Below are 23,017 nucleotides of genomic sequence, written 5' to 3'. Positions count from 1 at the left end.
CTAATTGGGCCTACTGTGCATTACAGGATGTGAAATTTACATCCTGCATTACAAATCGTGGCTCTCACACTTGCATGCTCATGCCGTCCCCATGCATGTTAGTGTATTCCTTTAAAAGTGATAGCAGCAATCATTCATGAAAACTTGAAAGACAAAAAAAAAAAGCTCAACAGTTAAAAAAAAAAAAAAAGTATTAAAGTGACAGTGTCACACTTAAATAAAGTGTCGCCCCACAATGCAATGAGGTTCTTAAACAGCAAACTGTCGAGGACCTTGGTTATGACATCACACTGTGGGTGGGGTTTCACCAGGATATCAGCCATACAGAGCCCCCTGATGATCTATTTGAGAGAAGATAAAGATTCCTCATGGTAATTGGGGTATCAGCTACGGATTGGAATTAAATTCAAGCCTTGGTTAAAGTTACTCTTTAATTTTCAGGGATGCAAGGCAATAAAACCCCCAAAGAAGGTCTTAAACTACCTAAAACTAAAACAAAAATGTTCCTGAAGCTGGGTTTAAAATAGTAAATTTGTAAAGCCACCTTCACACAGACGATTGAGCTGCCTATCTGCCAGTTATCAAGCTCCATTCAGTGGCTGTGCCAGTTGTAACCCCGCATGTGTTAGTGGTTTATATGGACTATGGTTCCTGCATTGTGGAAAGCTGCTGCATGTAACCTATAGTGGGAAGCTGCCGCCTGCTCAGATGTACATGAACAGATTGAGTACCATATAACAGCTGCCTGCAAGGACAAGTCGGTTCTGCAGGAGAAGCTGACAGGTGGTGGACACGTGGCTGCCAACCCCCCATGTAAATGAGCCCACAATCCGCCCAAGTAAAAGGCTATATAACCAACCTCAGCTTCAAAACAAAAGAAAAACCATAAAAAACCCTGATTATAACTAGTGTAGATTGCATTTAATTATAGGCCACTGTTAGGCTCAGGCAGGCAGATGTTCTGCTCCTCACAGGCCACCTGACTTGGGGAAAGTCTCCTGTGTCAGATAATAACATGATGCAAGAGAGATTGTCAACTGCAGCAGCAAGGAGTATGTAATTCACAACACATTTATAGGTTACGGAGAGATTTAACCACTTGTTGGCAATCATTTTGTTGATAGCACATTAGTTTCAACAGGCATGATAGTCTGTTTGAAACATCTCACATAGGCTGGGTTAAGCTATCAGCTGGCACATAAAAATATTTTTTATTATCCACCGGGACTGATTCTTTCAGGTCAAGCTTTGGAGAGCATCACGTAACCATGACAACCCAGAGACTCCACCACCTCTGCATCAGCAGGCTGCGGGCCAAAGGCCTCTTTCGGCAGACTGTGCGGCTGATCCACAAGACTTATCTCATGGATTATCTTTCCTTACGTGCTTGCCTTATCTGTAATAATAGCAACAGTAGGTGTGCTCGGCACTCAGGAACAACAGTCTTAAAGTGGACCTGAACTCTTGCACAGGACAGAAGAAAAACATAGAGAAATGCACCCTGTATGCATTTTAGAGAGTTTCAAATTCACCCTAATATGTGACTGATCACAATTGTAATTTGATCTGTCAGCTGTGTCAGCTCAGGAATCTCTGCTGACTCAGCAGAGCAGCTAAATTGTAAACACAGGATGTTAACCCTATGTCTGTTTCCATGAAAGCAGGAAATAGACATAATACAGATTCATTACAAGATTTGTATCAGCTGTAACAAAGATTATCACTGTATGCTGTTGCTTATCTTTTAGAGCAGAGAAGTTCTGAGTTCAGGTCTGTGTGGACCTTAAAGAACTTCCTCTCTGCGCTAAAAGATAAGCAACAACATAATAACCTTTACAGAAAAAAACATTTTCTTGTTACAGTTTATAGAGCTCTTACAGCGATGCTGCAGTGTAGCTACTTCCTGGTATCCTGGGATCACAGAAAGGGTTAAACGCCTGTGTTTACATATGAACTTTCAATTCGGCAGACAGCTGGACACTCAAATTACACTAACACATTACTTACTGAGAAGGGAGGACTAGACAGGCTGTTCTCTATAAATACACACAGGGTGGACAGAGGGTGGATTTCTCTGTTTTCCTTCTCTCCTGTGCGAAGTTCAGGTCTGCTTTAAAGCAAGCAAACGGTCTTCAATCAACCTCCTTGTATCAGCAGGCATGCCTCTCTTATCTCCCTTATCTGTAATAAACACTCAAATTAATTTGTTTCTGATTAACTTAAAATGGAACCACAATCTGGTGCAACAAAGGTTAAAAACTTGTTTCCCCAATTTTTGTAGCTCATAGAGTTCTCCTATTTACATTTGTCCCGTGGTAACGTCATCTGCATAAATAGGACTAGTCCCCGCAGCTCAGAGTATGGCATTGCCAGTTGTAATCATATGGATATGGTATATTATCACATTTATTACAGTCTTTTTGGTGAACCAAAAATAAGTTACTGAACCCTGCAGGGAAAAAAAAATTGTTGCTGTGTTCACTAAGTTTTATCAGCCGCAGTTATTGCCCATGGAAGCAACATATTATTTATGAACTTATCAGCAAAGTTAAACACATTAGTGACAATTGATTGTCGACAATTTCGGGGGATGATAGCGTGGCACTGGAGGGAAAGAGAGCGGCGTGAGGGGGAAAAGGGGCATGTCCTGCAGCAGCAGAGAACCTGCCTCTGTGTCCTATCTGCCCCCGCCGCACCTGCCTCGGGTACACTTGCTTGTGCTCACCCTGCACTAGTAATGGTAAAATTGATGGCGGCTTCACCAGAATTTAGTGAATCAGGTCCAAAGAGAGATAACTCATGAGAAAGGTTTTGTTTATCAACCTGGTTGCGGAATGTTAAATTGCTTGGTAACATTTTGAAAATCTCTGCTGTGGTTTAGTCCTAGCAAAGTACAGAGATGGTCCATGTAGCTGTGGGTCCAGAGAATCTGCTGGTATACATACCTTGGCCTGGGACAGCAGCTGGCTGCTCAGTGTAACCAGATCTTCTGGAGAGGCAGCGGCTGCACTATAGGTGGATGGCAAATAAGGAGAGGAGGGTTTGGGGGATGTGTCCTCATAAAGTGGTCTCAGAACCTGTGGCGAATCAAAGCGATAACCTCCTGGAAATAGAAACAAGGCAGATATTTCAGGATCTGACATTAGTAAAAGGCAATCTTCCATCCTTCAAATACCAGCATTACTAGCAAAAGAAAAATCCTTTGGCTAGGAACACACTGGGCAGAATCGCATATGCGTTTCCATAGCACATAGTGGAAAACGCATATGTGATTCTGCCTAATGCAGGGGTCAGGAACCTTTTTGGCTGAGAGACCCATAAATGCCACATATTTTAAAATGTAATTCAGTGAGAGCCATAAAATATGTTTTTAACTGGGACAGTAGGGCTCACGTCCCTGTTGCCATGGTGATGTGTATACAGTTGATCCGCTGGGCAGCGGAAATGTCAGACACGACTTCAGCTTCTTTTGGGTTTCAGCAACATCAGCAATTTCCCAGAGGGCCAGACAGGAGAAATGCTAACCAACAGCTTGTTCAATTAGCTAACTGACTTGGGGGTTGATTCACTTTGTAAGACAAGATCCCCACACTTTGGCCCAATAGGCTGCCTGTCAAGTGACAGGCAGCCTACTGGGCCAATCAAAATGTGAGGATCTCGTCCTACAAAGTCACTGGACCTGACAGGGTCCAGAGTGGGACAATTGAAGCAGCTGTTCGTTTTGGGGAAGCGCGAGTAAGTTAGTAGTCATGCTACAGCAGTGGCATGTCTACTGTGAAAATGTTACTTGCACTGCCACACTAAGCTGCGCTGCTTGAGCAGTGTAGCATAGTGAATCAACCCTACTGATTTGTATGTGAGCCACATGTAGCCATCAAAGAGCCACATCTGGCTCCCCAGCCATAGGTTCCCTACCCCTGGCCTAGTGTGTTCCTACCCTTAAAGTTCAAAGCTCAACCTTCTTTCACATCACACCCACCAGTAGCCACGGAAAAAAAAATTACAAGTGGTAGCATCTGAGAACAAGATTTACCTGCAATGGTTTCCCCTCGGTTGTACAGCCTCCCCTGCAAGAACACACATTTCATTAAGAGATGAAACAGACAAGAATAAAAAATAAACTTGAACAAAACAGAGAAACAAAGTCCAGCGTGGCATGAATGCCGCAACATGGCCGAAATCAATCAAAATTATACATATACTTATATAACAGACTTGACAGAAAGATGTCACTTGAAAGAGGGCAGTCAAGTGAGCAGTAGTAGAAGCGTTTGGTTTTGGGATGACCGACAGACCCCAGCCAGTGTCCTCCCATGTGAAATATGTACCCTACGGCATGTGGTGAGTGGTGCAGTGGAGTTTACACTCACCTATCTGCCGGCACACCTCCTCCTAAGCCTCACTTATGTGCCACGGGGTACAGGCGCCCCAGTGGCCATGGAGAGAAGACATAGTAGTAGGCGCACAGACACTCTACTGCAACACTCTGCACAGCCAGTGAGAGCACATAGCTAGGGAGAGGAGACCTGAGGGGCCAGCAAGCGCATGCAGAAATCTAACAGAAATCTGTGTGCAGTGTGTGGCAGGTAATAGATCCCCCTCAGAGAGGGACCTATCTGATGGTCAAATCTAGTGGCCATTGACTAGTGTATGGCCACCTTTAGGGTGTCCAATCAGCATGATGGAGATTGGGTACATGCAATAGCAGTGAGCTCTTCCCACCTTGATCTTTGCCACATTGTCATCCATGGCGTTGATTATGGAGCCCACCTGTGTCTCCCAGCTCATGGTTTGTCACTAGACGTCTTCACAGCTAAAAGACAAATTATACATTCATTAAAGGCCATAACATTTATCCTCATTGTTCAATATAATACACAATGTTAGAACTAGACCAGCTGCTACCTGCCAACCTGAGGGCATAATCAGAATAAAAGCATTAGGCCTCGTTCACATCAGGGCCGTTTCTGTGCGCTTTTTACAGCGCACTGCCCTGTGCGATCATCAAGGTATTTACTTTCCCATGTAACTAAATGTAGCTGGTTCACATCTATGCGCTGCGCTGAGCAGCGTTACAGAAACGTAGGGTTGCATACATTTCTGTGCGTTGAGCTGGAAAGCGCACAGCAATGCAAGTGAATGGGTGCGCTTTTTTAGCGCATAGAAGCGCGTACAAACGCATAGAAGCGCATGCGTTTTTTACCCCTAATTGGAGAAAAAAATACATTTACATACAAAAACAAAGTTTTATTGACAACTGCTGCTGGTACAACAAGCAAAACGTGCTTTAAAGAAGCGCAGCGCAGCGCACAGAAACGCGCACTAAAGCGCGCACAAGCGCATGCGTTTTTTACCACGCGCTTTCACACGTTTTTAAGCGCAGCAGATGTGAACGAGGCCTTACTGTGAATGTGGTGGTGAGGTTAAGTTTGCACAGGCCAGCTGCTCAGTGGAACCATCGGCTGAAATGGAAATTTTTTAATGAGCCACATTGTTAGCATCAACTTGAATGTGCTATTGAGGTGCCCTGGGGAATAAAAATGCTGTGTTTTACCTTTTAAAGTAATCCTAACATTTCTCTTGGTTTAAAAAAAAAGAAAGGATCTAAAGTAGTTTTCCACTGAAAAAACATACTTGACACGCTGGGTCGAATAGGTTTAGAAGGACCCAGCACTGGTACGGTGGGGGTATGAAGATACATAAAGCCTCTGGACTATCCAGAGGATTCCCACTAACAAGGCAAGTATCTATTTTATTTTTAGAAACCACTTCAGGATATACACTGAACTGTACTTGGCTCAGGCAGTCTATAACGGCCACTATGGACCAGAATCTGACGTACACATGAGAGCTCCCCCGTCCGACCCCAATTGGTATTATTTTAACCACTTGCCGACCGCACGCTTATACGGTGAGTCGGCAAAGTGGCAGCTGCAGGACCAGCGACGCAGTACTGCGTCGCCAGCTGCAGGCTGATTAATCAGGAAGCAGCCGCTCGCGCGAGCGGCTGCTTCCTGTCAATTCACGGCGGGGGCTCCGTGAATAGCCTGCGGGCCGCCGATGGCGGCTCGCAGGCTAAATGTAAACACAAGCGGAAATAATCCGCTTTGTTTACATTGTACGGCGCTGCTGCGCAGCAGCGCCGTAAGGCAGATCGGCGATCCCCGGCCAATCAGCGGCCGGGGATCGCCGCCATGTGACAGGGGACGTCCTGTCACTGGCTGCACAGGACGGATAGCGTCCTGTGCAGCCCCGATCACCGGGGATGAGCAGGTAGGAGAGGGAGGGGGGAATTTCGCCGCGGAGGGGGGCTTTGAGGTGCCCCCCCCCCGCAACTAGCCTGCCCACCAGAGCGATCAGACCCCCCTGCACACCATCCCCATAGGGGGGAAAAAGGGGGGCGATCTGATCGCTCTGCATGAAACCTGATCTGTGCTGGGGGCTGCAGAGCCCACCCAGCACAGATTACAAAAAATAACGCTGGTCCTTAAGGGGGGGTAAAGGGTGGGTCCTCAAGTGGTTAAAAGGAAAAATCCATATCCTTCTCAGTTCAGGTTCCCTTTAAGCTATGTTCTTAGTGGAGCGTTGTGTTACATATCCTGCAAAAGCAGGATTGGAACACAACAGAAAAGTTGTATGGTACATTATAGGTGCAATGTGACGCCTACAGTACATACAAACAGAATTTGTGAAGGCTGAACAAGAAGTTTTCAATCTGATTTGGAAGCTAATAATTAATTTCTAAGACTGACCAGCCTGTATATTATGGGGGAATTACAATAAGTAGTATTATGGACGGCTTACAGTGTGTGGTACTCCTGTATATTATGGGGGCTTACAGTGTGGTATGCCTGTATATTATGGGGGGCTTACAGTGTACAGGTATACCACACACTGTAGGCCCCCCATAATAAACAGACAGGTGTACCAAACACTGTAAGCCCTCCATAATATACAGGGGCACCACACTCTGTAAGCCCCCCATAATATATAGGCTTGCTACACATTGTAAGACCACTTATAATATACAGGGCAAGCGTACCAAAGACTGTAAGCCCCCATAATTAACAGGCGTACCACGCGTTGTAAGCCCCAAATAATATACAGGCGTACCACATACTATATGCCCCCCCCCCCCCATAATATACAGGTGTACCAAACACAGCAAGTCCCATATACAGGCATATCACATACAGTAAGCCCCCTCCCCCCCTCCTTCCAGTGACTGAGGATATCTGGCAGCCAGCTTTACACCATAGAAGCAGGGCTGTGTGACCTGCAGGCAGAGGGTGGTGATGCTGCTGGCAGAGGGTGGCAGTGCTCCCATCACCCCCCAGATACAGGATGATAATTATATACATCATATGATGATAACTAGCAGCTCTCACCTCTCTTCTCTTCAGTGTACTTTCTGCTCTTTCCTCATTGGCTCCTTTCAGTCAGCGTGTGTTCATTGCTCTCTCCTGATTGGATCGCTTCCCTTGTGTTTATTCTGTCCTCTATCCCCATTCGCTTACATTTTCGGCGTGGCCTTTGTACAGTCCCCTCATTGGTTCCCTCGGTGTGTGTACGCTCGCTGCTCTCCTCTGATTGGTCGCTCACCCTACGGGTCTCCCAGGTGATGGAACTGTAACGGCCAACGTGAGGCATGCCGGGATTGTAAGCTGTGTAGGTTCAGGCTGTGCTGAGGGGCGGGAGTACAGCCATGCCTCCGTCACGCCCACTTATGTCCTGTCCTGACTGAGCTGTGACGGTGGAAGTGATGGGTGCTGACCACGTGGAGATCCAAGAGAAGCTGCGGGGGGAGCTACAGCCTTATGGCTTTCAGGTCTTCCCATTTCAGGTGTGTTACCCCCTATATTGACATTGGTGAATTCTGCAACTTGATGGCTTCAGTGTTTGTTACCCAAGCGCTGTGACACCAGGGGACACTGCAACCTCTTGGCTTCCAGGTGTTTTCCTTCCTGGTGTGTTACCCCCAGGGTTGGCACCAGGGGACACTACCACCTCATGGCTTCCAGGTGTGTTACCCTAGGGCTGGCACCAGGGGACACTACAACCTCATGGCTTCCAGATGTTCTCCTTCCAGGTGTGTTACCTCCAGGGTTGGCACCAGGGGACACCACAACCTTATGGCTTCCAGATGTTCTCCTAGCTGTGTTACCTTCTGAGTTGGTACCAGAAGACACTACAACCTCATGGCTTCCAGATGTTCTTCTTCCAGTTATGTTATCCCAACACAGACATTAGTGAATACTATAACTTTATGGCTTCCATGTGTGTTACCCAAGTGCTGTGACACCAGGGGACACTGCGGCTTCATGGCTTCTAGGTATTCTCTTTCCAGGTGTGTTACCCCAGGGCTGGCACCAGGGGACACTGTAACATCATGGCTTCTAGGTGTGTTATCCCAAAACAGACATTAGTGAATATTACAACTTTATAGCTTCTATGTGTGTTACCCAAGTGCTGTGTCAATAGGTGTAGCAATAGGTGATGCAGAGGCTCTGACCACACCATGCTCCTTGGACCAGAAGGGCCAACTAGTAGCCCTCCTGTAACTGCAGTATTAGCTCTTCAGTGGTGCTGTACTGGGAATGGTTACTTATATATATGCTTTGAATAGTGGTGTTCATTATCAAACTGGTTTTGTTGCTCCATATGAATTATGTATGGTATGCTTTTGGGGCCCAGTGTAAAACTTGCACTTGGGTCCAAAGCTCATTGGCTATGGCACTGCCAGGGGACACTACAACTTCATGGCTTCTAGGTGTTCTCCTTCCAGGTGTGTTACCCAAATACAGACATGAGTGAATACTACAACTCCATGTGCTGTGACACCAGAGGTCACTACAACTTAATTGCTTCTAGTTCTCCTTCCAAGTGTGTTACCCCAGGGCTGGCACCAGGGGACACTACAACCTCGTGTCTTCCAGGTGTTCTCCTTGTAGGTGTGTCACCTTGCAGCTGAGACCAGGGGATACTACAACTCCAGCTATTATGATTGAGGTGAATTAGTGTGAAAGTCCATAGCGAACAGTTATCTAGTTATAGCAACGTCTACAACTTAAAGCATTCTAATTGGCTGAATAGTGTGGGTGCATTATTACTACAACCTATCTGAAACCTTGCTGTTCTAGAAGGTGATGTCCCCCCAATCATGTAATTGGAATTTCCCTATGGACTTTTATTCTGGCTGACCTCAACCATACTTGTGCCCTTCAACCTCCTGGCTTCCAGGTGTTACTCCAATACCGACACTAGGAAGCTAGCACTTTATGGGCAGCACGGAGGTGTAGTGATTAGCGCTCTTGCCTTGCAGCTCTGGGTCCTTGGTTCGAATCCCAGCCAGGTCAACATCTGCAAGGAGTTTGTATGTTCTCCCCATCTCTGTGTGGGTTTCCTCCATGTACTCCAGTTTTCTTCCACATCCCAAAAACCTACAGATAAATTAATTGGCTTCCCACTAAATTGGCCCTAGACCATGATATATGCACTACATGCTACATAACATAGACATGAGCTCCTCTGAGGGACAGTTAGGTGACAAGACTATATACTCTGTACAGCGCTGCGTAAGATGTCAGCGCTATATAAATACTAAATAAGAATAACTTCCAGGTTTGACACCAGGGGGTTCAACTGCATGGCTTACAGGTGTTCTTTTTACAGTTGTGTTACCCCAAAACTGACACTAGGGGGAGGTTAAAGCCTCATAATTTCCCAGCGTGCTACATCGGTATAAAGGTAAGCCTTGTGGTTTCTAGCTGTTCTACTTCAACATATCTTGAGTTACTGGAACCCTACAGCTTTCAGTTGTGCTCCTTTCTGATTTTATTACACCTACTTTAACAGAAGAGGGCACTGTAGCCTTTTTAATTCCAGATTTGCCCTATCCAACTGTGTTCAGGTCCCATTTCCACTTGTGCACAGGCATGCGTCTTGTGAGACGCGATGCCGGCACAGCTGCTGTCTCTCGCAGCCGAATCCCTCTAGCCACGCTATGCACGGCTATGGGATTCGGACTGTCCCGCACAGAATTATGCTGCAGGGCCTCTGATTTTTCCTCTGCCACGAATTCGGATGGCTTACATAGACTTCTATAGGCTGCTAAAATCCATCCAATTTCGTGGCCGGGGAATTGGCCCGGATTCGCAGCAATGGAAACCTAGACTTATCCTAACTTTGCCCAGTATTGTTACTGATAGCACAACAGCCCATTCAACACTTCTAGGCAATTTTCCCCAGTGCAGACCTCGGTTCATTACAGCCAGATAAATTATAGTTGTTCTACTACACAGCACTTATTCATGTGATCTTTTCATTTCAGGTTGGTTGGTACAATGAGGTCCTGGATCCAGTGTTCCATTTGTCTTATCCTGCAGATACCTTGGCATTTGTTGTGCTCAGTATCCCTTCCATGTTTGAGAAAGCATTTAAACCATTTATGAGGGGACAGAAGCTACAGAGTCTCCGAGACCCCATCGACCAGTGTGTCGCCCATCACATGGCAATGGCCAGGAGGGTGAGTCACATTCACTGTATACGAGAATTGGATAGCTCTGACTGCGTAGGTCACAGGTGTCAAACACAAGGCCCGCAGGCCGAATGCTACACTCCTTGACATTTTAGTAGGAGCAAAGAAGGCAGCGCTGGGCACTCCAGGTCAATGCTAAAGGATTTATTCTAACAGGTACAGGTACATACTACAGGTAAGGGGGTAGAAATAGGTCTAACAGCCGTTTCATGGGTTAATTAACTTTAAACTTCATGCTGTGAGCACCTGGGGAGCTTTAAGGCCCATACACATGTCGGACTTTTGCGAACGACGAGTCGTTTGAACGTCCCGTCGCTCAGTCGTCCACACGCGAAATCGGGCGTGTGTACAGACTGTCGTTCGGGTGATAAGACTGAGTTTGAGCGATCCGCCCGGCGGATCGCTCAAACTCAGTCTTATCGCCCAAACTCAGTCTTATCGCCCAAACGACAGTCTGTACACACGCCCGATTTCACGTGTGGACGTCTGAACGACGGGACATTCAAACGACCCGTCGTTCGCAAAAGTCCGACGTGTGTATGGGCCAGGGCTGTGGAGTCGGTCCAAAAATCCACCGACTCCGACTCCTCAGTTTAGGATTCGACCGACTCCGACTCCTCTAATTTGCATATTACAATTTTTTTGATTAAAAGTATGTAACATGAAATTCGTCTCTTAACTGCCAAAGCTTAGGAATTTTACAAGACAACTGAAGTGAGAAGGATATGTAGACTACTATATTTATTCCCTTTAGACTAAAACTAGTCCTTGGTAAGAGTACTTGTAAAAGGTACAAACCGGAACAAAGAACATCTATCAGGCCCTAGGCAATGTAAGTGTGGGTACATGTAAGAGTGATGTGCAGGTACTCTGCAGGGGAATGAGGAGATTGTAAACAGACAACACCTCTGTGTTCAATGTGCACAGCATTCTCAGTGGATTCCCTGCAGCTCTGTGGGGAGTGCATATGTAGAGTATAGTACTACTGTGTAACAAAGTAAACCTGAGACAGATGAAATTAAAGTTTTATACATACCTGGGGATTCCTCCAGCCGCCTTCAGGATAATCAGTCCCTCGTTGTCCTCCTCCACCACCTGGATCTTCTGCTATGAGTCCAGGTACTTGAGCCAGTCGGGCGTAGTGCGCATGCACACACTCCGCCGCCAGGAGCATACTACACCTGTGCAGCACTATTGCGCAGGTGCAGAATGTTCCTGGCTGTGGGAGCGGCATGCGGCCGGACAGCGCTGACTGGCTGAATTACCAGGACTCATAGCAGAAGATCCGGGTGGTGGAGGACAGCGAGGGACTGATTAGCCTGAAGGGGGCTGGAGGAAGCCCCAGGTATGTATAAAACTTTACTTTTCATCCGTCTCAGGTACCCTTTAATTTGTAGTCACCAAACCAAATTTTAACAACATATCAAATGATTTGATTTCATCAGCAAAGGGAGTGCATACATTTGCATAAATCAGCATCAATGCAGAATTATTTCCATCTCATTGACCATCTCTATTAGTGACACAGCTACACATCAGGTTTTATTCTTACAGCATAGATGTTATTTAGTATATATAAGAGATTCCTGTGTACACATCATATAAACAGTCACAATCAGATATGTACCTTAAAAATACGGTGACTGCTTTATTGAAGCAGCACAAGTAACTAATTTTGATTGGTTTATTTCATTTTTGTAGACTAAGCACAGCTATTACTGTATATATACATTATTTTTAATGACTATTATCTGAGAAATAGAACATTTTATCATATTTTCTATTTTGATTACAGTTACAAATTCATTAGGAGTCGGAGTCGGTGCATTTTTTTCCCGACTCCGACTCCAGGCACCCAAAATTGCCCGACTCCACGACTCCGACTCCACAGCCCTGGTATGGGCCTTTAGGTTCTCAGGTACTGTGCTCAGCTCATTGTGTGCCGGCCACCCCCTCTAATCTCTACACACTATTCATTGACATTTTATATGGCCCTCCAGAGCTTCAAATGTGTATCTTTGTAAAAGAACCACAGCACACAGTCTTCCCATCCAGAGGAGCACATTGGTGACTGTTACTGGTTGAAATATTGTCAGTTTAGGTGGGATGCAGCAACAATCCGTGGGACCCCTCAGCAGAATTACTATGGGGCCCCCTCTTTGGATCCAAACCCCCTTGTGTGGCTAGTAAAACTCCCCACCACCCCAGCTTACCTTAAAGACTGTGGAAGTGAAGGCTAGCATCTTGCCATGGGCTACATTTCATCTTCATCCCTTTCTGCCAAAGCAGCACTGGGGCAGGTAAATATTAAACTGCTCCACTGCTCTAATCTGCAGAAGGGGGAGGAGTGGGCCCCCCATGTCCCCTATAGTTACGCCACTTCGTTTTAGGCTTTTCAGTAAATGTAACATTTTTAATAAACAATTTTGCCCTAGACTTATGTTTTTAATTTTGGCCCCTTACCTGATCGAGTTTGACACCCCTTGGCGTAGACAGGGATGTCAAACCGGTCCTTCGAGGGCCGAGATCCTCACACATTTTTGGTACAGCTCAAATTCATTGATGGGTCTGAATCAGGAAAGGTGTGGTCCATCAGTCAAAACACATTCCTTTCTTTCTCAGTCCATCCTAAACACTGGCATGGATCTGGCCCTCCAGGCCTGGAGTTCCACACCTGTGGCGTAGACAGACCAAAGACAGCACATTGGCTCCCATCTAAATAGAAGCATTTGTGGTACTGTGCAATTGGGAAGGATTTCAGGAGTTTTTGTGAACCGTCTCTGCCCTTCTCATTTTTATCTGCAACGGCACAGTCTAACTTTTTCTGCCCTATCTGATCTGAACAGGGACCTTTAAGTGTGCAGTTTCACTTTAGGCAATTTTGTAACCTCCTGAGCGTTACGCCGCTCAGGAGGTTTTGCCAGTTTGTGTGCCCCAGTATAATTAATTTGATCCCATGCCTGTAAAACCTTTAGCTAGCACTAGGCTAGCTAGTACAAGTGTCCGGCTCCCCCTGATCCCCGCTGCTCTCCGTACATTACTCAGCCTGGGTCCAGTGATCGGCGCAGCCTCCCTGTACAGCTTCACTATGGAGAGGATTGCACATGACATCATGACGTCGCTGACGTCATGCGCAAACCTGATCCTCCCCATAGAGAGACTGAAGCTGTGCAGGGCGGCTGTGCGATCGCTGGGTCCAGACTGGGTAATGTAAAAACAGGTGGATTGGGGAGTGCCTGACACTTGTACTAGCTACGCAAAAGGTGGATCAGCGCAACACCAGGCCACCTCCGAATGGCCTCCATCAGAGATGCGCTGAGCCCCCGCAGGAACTACAAACGCACCTTGAACCCAAACAGAAGCTCTGCATATACACCAAAAGCATGGCTGTTAAGTGGGAGCAGCTGACCAAAAACGAATTACATTAGTACATAGCAAGGAAATGAGCAGTGCTACTTGAAAACAGACTAGTGCCTACCTGCAAAAGAGTGCAAGCCCCACTTGTGGGTTCGAATACACACCGAGCATACACATGACCTGTCTACCACTAGAGGAGGATGTTGGTTTCCATTAACAGCTTGCATGCAACCTATTAAGTACTTAAGCTGTTAATGGAAACCAACATCCTCCTCTAGTGGTAGACAGGTCATGTGTATGCTCGGTGTGTATTCGAACCCACAAGTGGGGCTTGCACTCTTTTGCAGGTAGGCACTAGTCTGTTTTTAAGTAGCGCTGCTCATTTCCTTGCTATGTACTTGTACTAGCTAGCCTAGTGCTAGCTAAAGGTTTTACATGCATGGGATCACATTTATTACGCATGGGGGACTCCTGGGGCCAGCAAGCGGTATGCCCGACACAGTGTCGGGCATACCGCTAAGGAGGTTAATGGAAACCTGTAATGATTTTAAAAAAAAGTGTTTCACTTACTTGGTGCTTCTGCCAGCCCCCTGCAGCTACCCTGTGCCCGCACTGGTACTCAACGATCCTCCGGTCCCTCGCCATGGTTCAGTTTTGCTTTCGCCGACTTGCAAGTGCACTGCACCTTTGCGGCCCTGGCCACTCACGCTCTCGTCCTCACGCAGATGCAGTATGAGAAAACCTCGTGCTGCGCCTTCACAGGATGCTCCCAGCAACAGGAGCATGAACAAAGACGCGAGCAGGCACAGTGGCCAGCAACTAAAGAAAGCAAAACTGAGCTGCGGCAAGGGACCGGAGGATCGTTGAGGACCGGCGTGGGCACAGCGGCTGCAGGGGACTGGCAGAAGCCCTAGGTAAGTTTTTTTTTTTTTTTTTTTTTTTTTTTTTTTTTTTTTTTTTTTTATTACAGGTTTCCTTTTAATAGCATCAGTGCAGTGGATTCAGCACTAGTCTACTTGAGGGGACCCAGCAGGAAACCTCATAGGTCAAAGTTCTGCAATCACAGCACCCTCTGCGGCAAGAAGCGTTGTGATTGGCCAAATCGTGTGGGCGTAGTTTACTACAACCTATCTGAAACCTAGACGTTCAAGAGAGAGTGCCGTCCACCCAATCACGTTAGCGGAATTTCTCTATGAGGTTTCCTGCTGGGTCCCCTAAACTAGACAAGCGTGGTGGATTCTACAGCTTCATTCTGTTTTTCTTTTGTACATAATGCATTTTTTGTTCTCAAATTGTTGTGGAATTTAACAGTAACAAAGTATATGTTCTATGCAGCTCTTCCCCTTGCACCAGATAGACGTTATCTATGACTACGAACTCCACCCCAACCGGCGGCCCAAGGCTTTGATGCAGACAGCGGCGCACGTGTCCGGAGCTGCATATTACTATCAGAGGAAAGATGTACCGCAGGATCCCTGGGGAGAGAGGGTGAGGAGCCATGATGGGTCAGGCAGGGAGGTACGGGGTGGTAGGCATGCTCTTCTGAGTAGCTACCTACTTGTACTGTAGCTACTCAAAATCAAAAAGTTAATTACAGCACTTGAAAGTGATAAAAAGCAATCTGCGCCTGATGGATGGGCAGCAGCTGTCGTGGACCAGGTACTCCTCAAACACCCAAAGTAAATAAACAAAAAATATGTCCACAGCGCTAATGTATGTGTGTATGCATGTGATCTGGAGGGGAAGGTGCTATTTGACTTTAGCCTAGAATCAGGAACCATTTATCTATTGCATTTTAATAAAGAGTAATTTTACTTTTAGCGCTGTGGACATTTTTTTTTTTTTCAATTACAGCACTTGTGGGGGCGGGAGAGGGAGGGTTAACTTACTCATGCTGCCATCTGTTCGCAAGCGCTCCAATCAGGTTCCAAGTCGTGTTCCAGTCACTCCCACGTTGCCACCTTCAACCCAGAAGGAGGAAGTGTGGTAGTGACGTGAAATGCAACGTGGGACACGATTGGAGCGCTTGCGAACAGATGGCAGCATGAGAAAGTTAACCCTCCCTCACCCGCCCCACAGGTACGGTCGTTAATTTTTTGATTCAGAGTTGCTACCTACTCGAAGAGCATGTCTATGGGGTGGTTAATGATTGGGATTGCAATTCCTGGAGATGCAAGTGTGATCCATCCCTGTGGGCTGGTTTACACTGCAAGAGCTTTTTCTGAGCGCTTGTAATTTGAAAAGCTCTTGTTCATGTTAATGCTATGGGTGTGATCCCACTGGAGCAATGTGATTTTATAAAAATCCCCCATAGCATTGCATTAGCAAGAGCTTTACAAATTACTAGTGCTTAAAAAGCTCTTGCACTGGTGTACAATAAACTAAAATGTAAGATGCTTGTCTTTGTAGAGGGAAGCACCTGGATACTTCAGAGACTTCTCTGATCCTTCCTTCCTTTTTGATCCCACCTTTAGTTGCTGGGACCCTCTTCTTCTTCGCAGCCACTCTCCTTTCTGCGTACGAGCTCAGCCATACTGTGCCTCCGCAGTAGCACAGGGCTGCTCATGCATGAAGGAAAAAACTGCACACTCAGCTCCGTGCTGCTGCACAGGCAGGCATTGCGCCTGCGCTTACACATGGATGGGAGCATGACTGCGCAAACCTATTCAACAAACCCTTATCTAATAGGTTCAGAGAGTGCCAGCGCTGCAATGGTGATCATAAGGGAGGGATGGTGGGAACCTCAGCAATATCCAGAAGCTTCCATATGCAGAGGTAAGTCTCTAGCTTTTTTTTTTTTTTTCTTCCTTTTATGTACACTTTAAGTGGTGATCGCAGATTTTGGCGGTGGATGTTCACTGTAATCGACTGGCTGATGGTGTAATGGTTAAGGGCACCAGACACAGGAGACCAGGGTTCGAATCTCGGCTCTGCCTGTTCAGTAAGCCAGCACTAATTCAGTAGGAGACCTTTGGCAAGTCTCCCTTACACTGCTACTGCCAATAGAGCGCGCCCTAGTGGCTGCTGCTCTGCTCTGGCGCTTTGAGTCCGCAAGGAGAAAAGCGCAATATAAATGTTATTTGTCTTGTCTTGACTATGAGGCTGCACAAGTGAAGGCAATCTTTTCAGCTGATTGCTGCTATTATAAAAATCTGGTGATCTGAAAAGTTACCCCAAGTCTGCAAAAATAATAATAATACTAATAATGACAAACAGCTTGATTGTGTATCATAAAGAGGCCCTTAAAGGGATACTGTAGGGGGGTCGGGGGAAAATGAGCTGAACTTACCCGGGGCTTCTAATGGTCCCCCGCAGACATCCTGTGCCCGCGCAGCCACTCACCGATGCTCCGGCCTCGACCTCCGGTTCACTTCTGGAATTTCTGACTTTAAAGTCAGAAAACCACTGCGCCTGCGTTGCCGTGTCCTCGGTCCCGCTGATGTCATCAAGAGCGCACAGCGCAGGCCCAGTATGGTCTGTGTCTGCGCAGTACACTCCTGGTGACATCAGCAGGAGCGAGGACACGGCAACGCAGGCGCAGTGGTTTTCTGACTTTAAAGTAAAAAATTCCAGAAGTGAACCGGAGGCGGGGCCGGAGCATTGGGGAGTGGCTGCGCCAACACAGGATGTCTGCGGGGGACCATTAGAAGCCCCGGGTAAGTTCAGCTCATTTTCCCCCGACCCCCCCCCCCCCCCCCCCCCCCCCTACAGTATCCCTTTAAAGCAGACTATACAACTGTCAATTCAATTTGACAATGTGCCACATCAGTAGTTATGTATATTGTTTTGGCAAAAAAATTGAGATTATGATCAGACTGAACTGAAAAGTCGATCACTCAGGGGAGGGAGAGGAGTAGCGATAAATTGATGGCCCATAGCTTTGAACTCCACAGTTTGATAGATTTTCAATAGATAATAAATGTTCAGATCAGAGCGGGATCTGTTTGCCACATTGTGTGACAATCTATCTGTATGGCCTCTTTAGTAAAGTGAAATGCAATCACCAGTATGTCTGCCATCATGAAGCTAAGTTTTCCAGTGTGCTGGTACAAAATGCACCTTACTGTAGTTGTCTAACCCTCACTGCAGCAAGTTCAGTACAAAGTCCACTGCAATCTTTCCTTCCCTGAATCCTGGGATTGGCCGGTATGCATACAAAGAGGCTCCTTATTCTTATAAAATCATTTCAGTGCTGGAGTTAAGCTAAAACTATTCAAATGGTTTATTGATTTTCATTCAGCTGAGAACATAGGAGTGTAACGCATTTTTAAATGTGTGAAATAAAATGATGGAGTTTGCTACAGAATCAGTTACAAACTTCTGAATATAGTAAACTCAGTCCTCAGGTCCCAGCAAATGCGTCTGTATAAATATACAATGTACGCCCAATTCTGATTCAGTCGACTACTTTTCCTGGTCTCTTGGCGTTTACTACAAAGGGATTCGACTGTACCATAAATACGTGTTGTTAATGTTGAAAGCATATCAAACGTTCTTTGGCTGGGGGAGAGCTTCAAAAATTTGTCAGGCTTTAGTTCTGTCTGTGATTCTGTTGTGTAGATTTCCCCTTACTTTGTGTTGTTACAGGAAGTAAGCAAAGCTTTCCAAATGGATAGACTGCTTTGGCCCAGCTGCAAAACACTGTTAAGCGTGGTAGACACATCCAATTTTGATTAGCTGGTGACTAGGTCCATTTTACCACTCCCATGTAGTATGAGGGCCATATTATAAATACTATGAACAGGTTGTGTAGGTAAGCTCTCATATAGCATGAAAATGGTAAAAACAGTCAATCGTTGGCCAATCAATATTGAATGTGTGCATGCATCCTTAAAGGACAACTGAAGTGAGATGGCTATGGAGGCTGCCATTTTTATTTCCTTTTAAGCAATACCAGTTCCCTGGCTATACTGCTGATCCTCTGCCTCTAACACTTCTAGCTATAGACCCTGAACAACCATGCAGCATATCAGGTGTTTCAGACATTAATGTCAGATCTGACAAGATTAGCTGTACGATTGTTTCTGGTGTTATTCAGACACTACTGCAGCCAAATAGATCAGCAGGGCTGCCAGGGAACTGGTATTGTTGTTTAAAAGGAAATAAATATGGCAGCCTCCATATCCCTTTCACTTCAGTTGATCTTTAAGGCCTGTACACACACCAGCTGAAACTTGGAGGAGGCAGCCAATAACTACCGCCTCTGCTAAGAATCCAGCGTGTATACGGCAGCCTCCGACCGCTCAGCCAGCAATCCGTCCTGGAGGATCACTTCTGCCTCGCCCCTGTGCAATGTCACTCCTGCTTTTGATCAGTCTAATTTCAATATAAATTGGCATAGACATTTGCATCAACTTGGAATCATTTGCATCTCATTAACATTCTAAGCCGCAGCAAAAAAAGCAGTTTTGGGGCCCAGCAGGACCCCCTTCTCCAAAAAAAGAGTGACTAACCCAGGCATGGGCAAACTTGGCCCTCCAGCTGTTAAAGAGACTCCGTAACAAAAATTGCATCCTGTTTTTTATCATCCTACAAGTTCCAAAAGCTATTGTAATGTGTTCTGGCTTACTGCAGCACGTTCTACTATCACCATCTCTGTAATAAATCAACTTATCTCTCTCTTGTCAGCCTGTGTCTGGAAGGCTGCCAAGTTCTTCAGTGTTGTGGTTCTGTGATGCATCTCCCCCCTACAGGCCCCTCTCTGCACACTGCCTGTCTATTATTTAGATTAGGGCAGCTTCTCTCTTCTCTCTTATCTTTTACAAGCTGGATAAATCCTCCTTTGAGCTGGCTGGGCTTTCACATACTAATGAATTACATACAGGCAGAGCTGTCTGCACTCTGCAGGAAGAAACAGCCTGACACTTCAGTGGAAGATAGCTGCAGGGGGAAAGAAACAGACAAATGATCTCTTGAGATTCAAAAGGAAGGGTGTATACAGCCTGCTTGTGTATGAATGTATTTTCTATGTGTGGACATACTGTACATCAACCTACTTCCTGTTTTGGTGGCCATTTTGTTTGTTTATAAACAAACTTTTTAAAACTGTTTTTAACCACTTTTAATGCGGCGAGGAGCAGCGAAATTGTGACAGAGGGTAATAGGAGATGTCCCCTAACGCACTGGTATGTTTACTTTTGTGCGATTTTAACAATACAGATTCTCTTTAAGGAACTACAAGTCCCACAATGCATTTGCCTTTGAGTCATGACTGTGTCTGTCAGACTCCTGCAATGCATTGTGGGACTTGTAGTTCCTTAACAGCTGGAGGGCCAAGTTTGCCCATGCCTGGACTAACCCTATGAAAACCTGCTCTGAAATATGCATTATAGGATTTACTAGTTCACCACTAGATGTCCTCCTCTGTTCAGTTTCCAGACTCTGTCACTATAGCCATCACTGAGTTTTTATGTCCGTTTCTCTTTCAGAAGATGTATGGTGTCTGCATCCACCCGCAGTTTGGAGGCTGGTTTGCTATCCGTGCTGTGGTCGTGTTTAGTGAGGTTCAATCTCCAGGCTTAGAGCAGATTCATCCCATGGACTGCTTGCCCAGTCAGGAGGACAGGATTTGCCTGTTAGAGAATTTCAACTTTAACTGGCGGGATGGGAAGTATAGAGACGTGCTGCTGGCAGAGGAGAAGTATTCTGAAGATCAGACTCTTTATTTCGCTACTCCACCTGCGGAGAGGATGAAACTGCTGGAGTTCTGGGGTTTCCTACCACCCAGCCCGCCCTGCTAACCTTCAAGAGGTCTGCAACCTGGGGGCCGGAGGTGGAGGCCCATGGCATTCAAGACTGCCTATTATGTTTTGGCGAGTTAAATCACATTGGCTTCCTACAAACTCTTCTGCATTCCAGTGTGCGATCATCCTGTGATGGTAGAACAGATGATGACTGCCTCCACTGATGGATTCACTATATTATAGTACCAAGAAATAACTGGGCAGCCCAGATTAGCAGAGACAAACTGAGGCCGCTAAAGTATGATCATTGGCATTTCTGAGACCTAGAAGGATTTAGGGGTCCAACTTGCATAAAAGCTAACCAAATATGTAAATCTCTGGTCAGCAGGACTCTGAAGTGGTTGGCCAAACAAGACACATGCTGTAGACCTACTAACTGGCAATTGTATTCATTTATCAGCTGGTGGTTAATTGATTGGCAGTTTGAGTGAAAATTTCTGCTGACGACTTACCATGTAGATTCCTCCCAAGTTTTTAATTATTTTAATCATTAATGTCTTTTTAAGTTTACACAGACAGTCCAGACACGTGGGCTGGTTTATTTATTTAAATTTAAACAAATTTGGAGTAAAAGCAGCTGCCTAGACTCGCCCAATCAGTTTCAGCCTCCGTTATTAATTTATAAAGTGCTAAACATATTCCATGGTACAGATGAAACAAACACAGGGTACATAATACATAGAATCCAATATAAATATTAGATAATTTTGCTTGATTGCTCCAGGGGAGTCTGCTCCACATTTTGTGTTTGTTTTTTTTGGGGGGGCGGCAGGTAAGTAAGTATTCAGTCCAGCTGGAAGACTACAGGCCAGGTAGCTCATTGTCTTTACTTGCCTGGATTTCACAGCTCAGTATCTCTGGCAGAACTGAGAGCCACATTGACACTACAGGTTTTAAGTTATTCTGCAAATAAATATTTTTTTACATAATTCCTTATAGTGTCTCATTTTTACATGCATGCACAACACATGGCAAAGGTGACATTGCCTGGCTCAGGCTTGGTCCACACATACATCTGTACATTTCCAGTCCAGTCAGTTTTGCATCAGTTTTCTCTGACTGGAAATGTATACCTGTTGTGTGAACGTAGCCATAGAAACTCATACAAAACTCACAGGGTAAGACTGGACCGGAAACCTACAGATTTATGTGTGAACACAGCCATAGAAACATATACAAAACTTATGCCAACTGTCAAAAACTGACAAGACGGGATTGGACCCTTTTTATGTGTGAACCATGCCAGTGTTGGGCTTATGACTGTGAGACGGTTGAGCAGTACTGCAGTTATCCCCATCCCCATCAATGACTAGCTTTTAGCATCAGAGAGAATGGCTGTTGCCATTAGAGATTTATATAAAGTGACATTACGCTCTGCAAATTTATTAATAAGGTCCTTTCACATTGTGCAGGTTGCTTCGTGATACGATCACAATGCTGCTGAAAAAGTCACAGTGCAATTATATGGTGAAGCACACAGTAAAATGATCATCAGAAAAGAGGGGCTTACCAGCTGCCAACAACCCACATTATGAGGTTGTAATCCTAACGAAACCTCAAGCAGATATGGATCCAAACTTCCACCACTCCAGTCCGATTATATGGTATGGTATCCAGGAAGGCCATTATACAAACACAAAAACCGGCAATCTAGCGTTATCAGGGAATTTCTTGATGACGCTAGATTGCAAAATGGTCGGAAAGAAGACAAGCGGCACTTTTAATATCTTATTGGCTGTGGACTGGCTTACACGCTCAAGTTGTTATTAGGGGTTCCTGGGTCCTGTATGTAATAGCTGGAATACACGGTGCGTTTTTGCGGCTTGATTCTCTTCCATTCGTTTTTCTTATATTCCCATTGTTCCCTAAGCGGAATCGATCAGGCGGGAGGTCGGACATGTCGGAAATTATCAATCGAGCCATCTAAATGGCTCAAAAACGTACCGTGTATTCCCAGCATAAGTCATTGTTTTATCTTGTTTTTTTTTATGGTCTATACCGATTGTTTTTACAATAAACAGTTTACACTTAGAGTTGCTGTTTTTGTTGTGTTTATATATTGGCCTTCCTGGATACCATACCATATATCGGAGTGAGGGAGTGGTGGAAGTTTGGATCCATATCTGCTCGAGGTTCATTAGGATTACCACTGAATGCAAGACCTACAACCTTATAATGTGGGTTGTTGGCAGCTGGTAAGCCTCTATTACTCTTTTCTGGCGATGGTTGGACACGAGACCATGCAAGGTTGGAATATCACTGTGGTGAAGCTTTGACTGTATTTATTTCTCTTTGATCTGCGCTGACATCTTAATACTAATTTTGTGAACTTTGGATGTTGTTCATTCTCAGCAGCGATCATATGTTCTATTTCCTTGGC

At 45.6% G+C, this 23,017-nt stretch overlaps 2 protein-coding genes across 3 annotated transcripts in view; one reads left to right on the top strand and one right to left on the bottom strand.

The window, feature by feature from the left end:
* The window catches only part of CCDC159 (coiled-coil domain containing 159), a 34,152-nt gene extending 26,596 nt beyond the window's left edge, over window positions 1-7,556 (bottom strand). Inside the window, exons 1-4 of one of the 2 annotated variants that reach the window (XM_068242523.1) lie at window positions 7,389-7,556; window positions 4,771-4,813; window positions 4,034-4,067; window positions 2,946-3,103 (exon numbers count right to left, since the gene is read on the bottom strand). In XM_068242523.1, the coding sequence (XP_068098624.1) occupies window positions 2,946-3,103; window positions 4,034-4,067; window positions 4,771-4,788 (210 nt within the window). In that variant the 5' untranslated portion in view covers window positions 4,789-4,813; window positions 7,389-7,556. Of the gene's footprint in view, window positions 1-2,945; window positions 3,104-4,033; window positions 4,068-4,722; window positions 4,814-7,388 lie in introns of both variants that reach the window. The other variant, XM_068242522.1, reaches the window with a different exon arrangement.
* An 83-nt stretch (window positions 7,557-7,639) lies between these two features.
* Window positions 7,640-21,540, top strand: MMACHC (metabolism of cobalamin associated C). Its single transcript, XM_068242521.1, has 4 exons — window positions 7,640-7,843; window positions 10,331-10,525; window positions 15,230-15,382; window positions 20,323-21,540. Exons 1-4 carry the CDS (start codon window positions 7,763-7,765, stop codon window positions 20,632-20,634), a joined length of 741 nt encoding a protein of 246 aa, XP_068098622.1. The 5' UTR covers window positions 7,640-7,762; the 3' UTR covers window positions 20,635-21,540.
* Window positions 21,541-23,017: the final 1,477 nt, after the last annotated feature.

The sequence above is a fragment of the Hyperolius riggenbachi genome, chromosome 6 (genome assembly GCF_040937935.1).
Source record: "Hyperolius riggenbachi isolate aHypRig1 chromosome 6, aHypRig1.pri, whole genome shotgun sequence".
Taxonomy (NCBI): Eukaryota; Metazoa; Chordata; class Amphibia; order Anura; family Hyperoliidae; genus Hyperolius; species Hyperolius riggenbachi.
The sequence above is the reverse complement of the archived record's forward strand: the minus strand, read 5'-3'. Positions and strand labels throughout refer to the sequence as shown.

What these genes read in the sequence shown, in the direction of transcription:
- MMACHC (XM_068242521.1), top strand. Translation starts at nt 7,763, where the DNA reads ATGGGTGCTGACCACGTGGAGATCCAAGAGAAGCTGCGGGGGGAGCTA. An exon ending in TTCAGGTCTTCCCATTTCAG is followed by an intron (nt 7,844 to 10,330) that starts GTGTGTTACCCC and finishes TTTTCATTTCAG; the next exon opens with GTTGGTTGGTACAATGAGGT. An exon ending in AGGATCCCTGGGGAGAGAGG is followed by an intron (nt 15,383 to 20,322) that starts GTGAGGAGCCAT and finishes TTTCTCTTTCAG; the next exon opens with AAGATGTATGGTGTCTGCAT.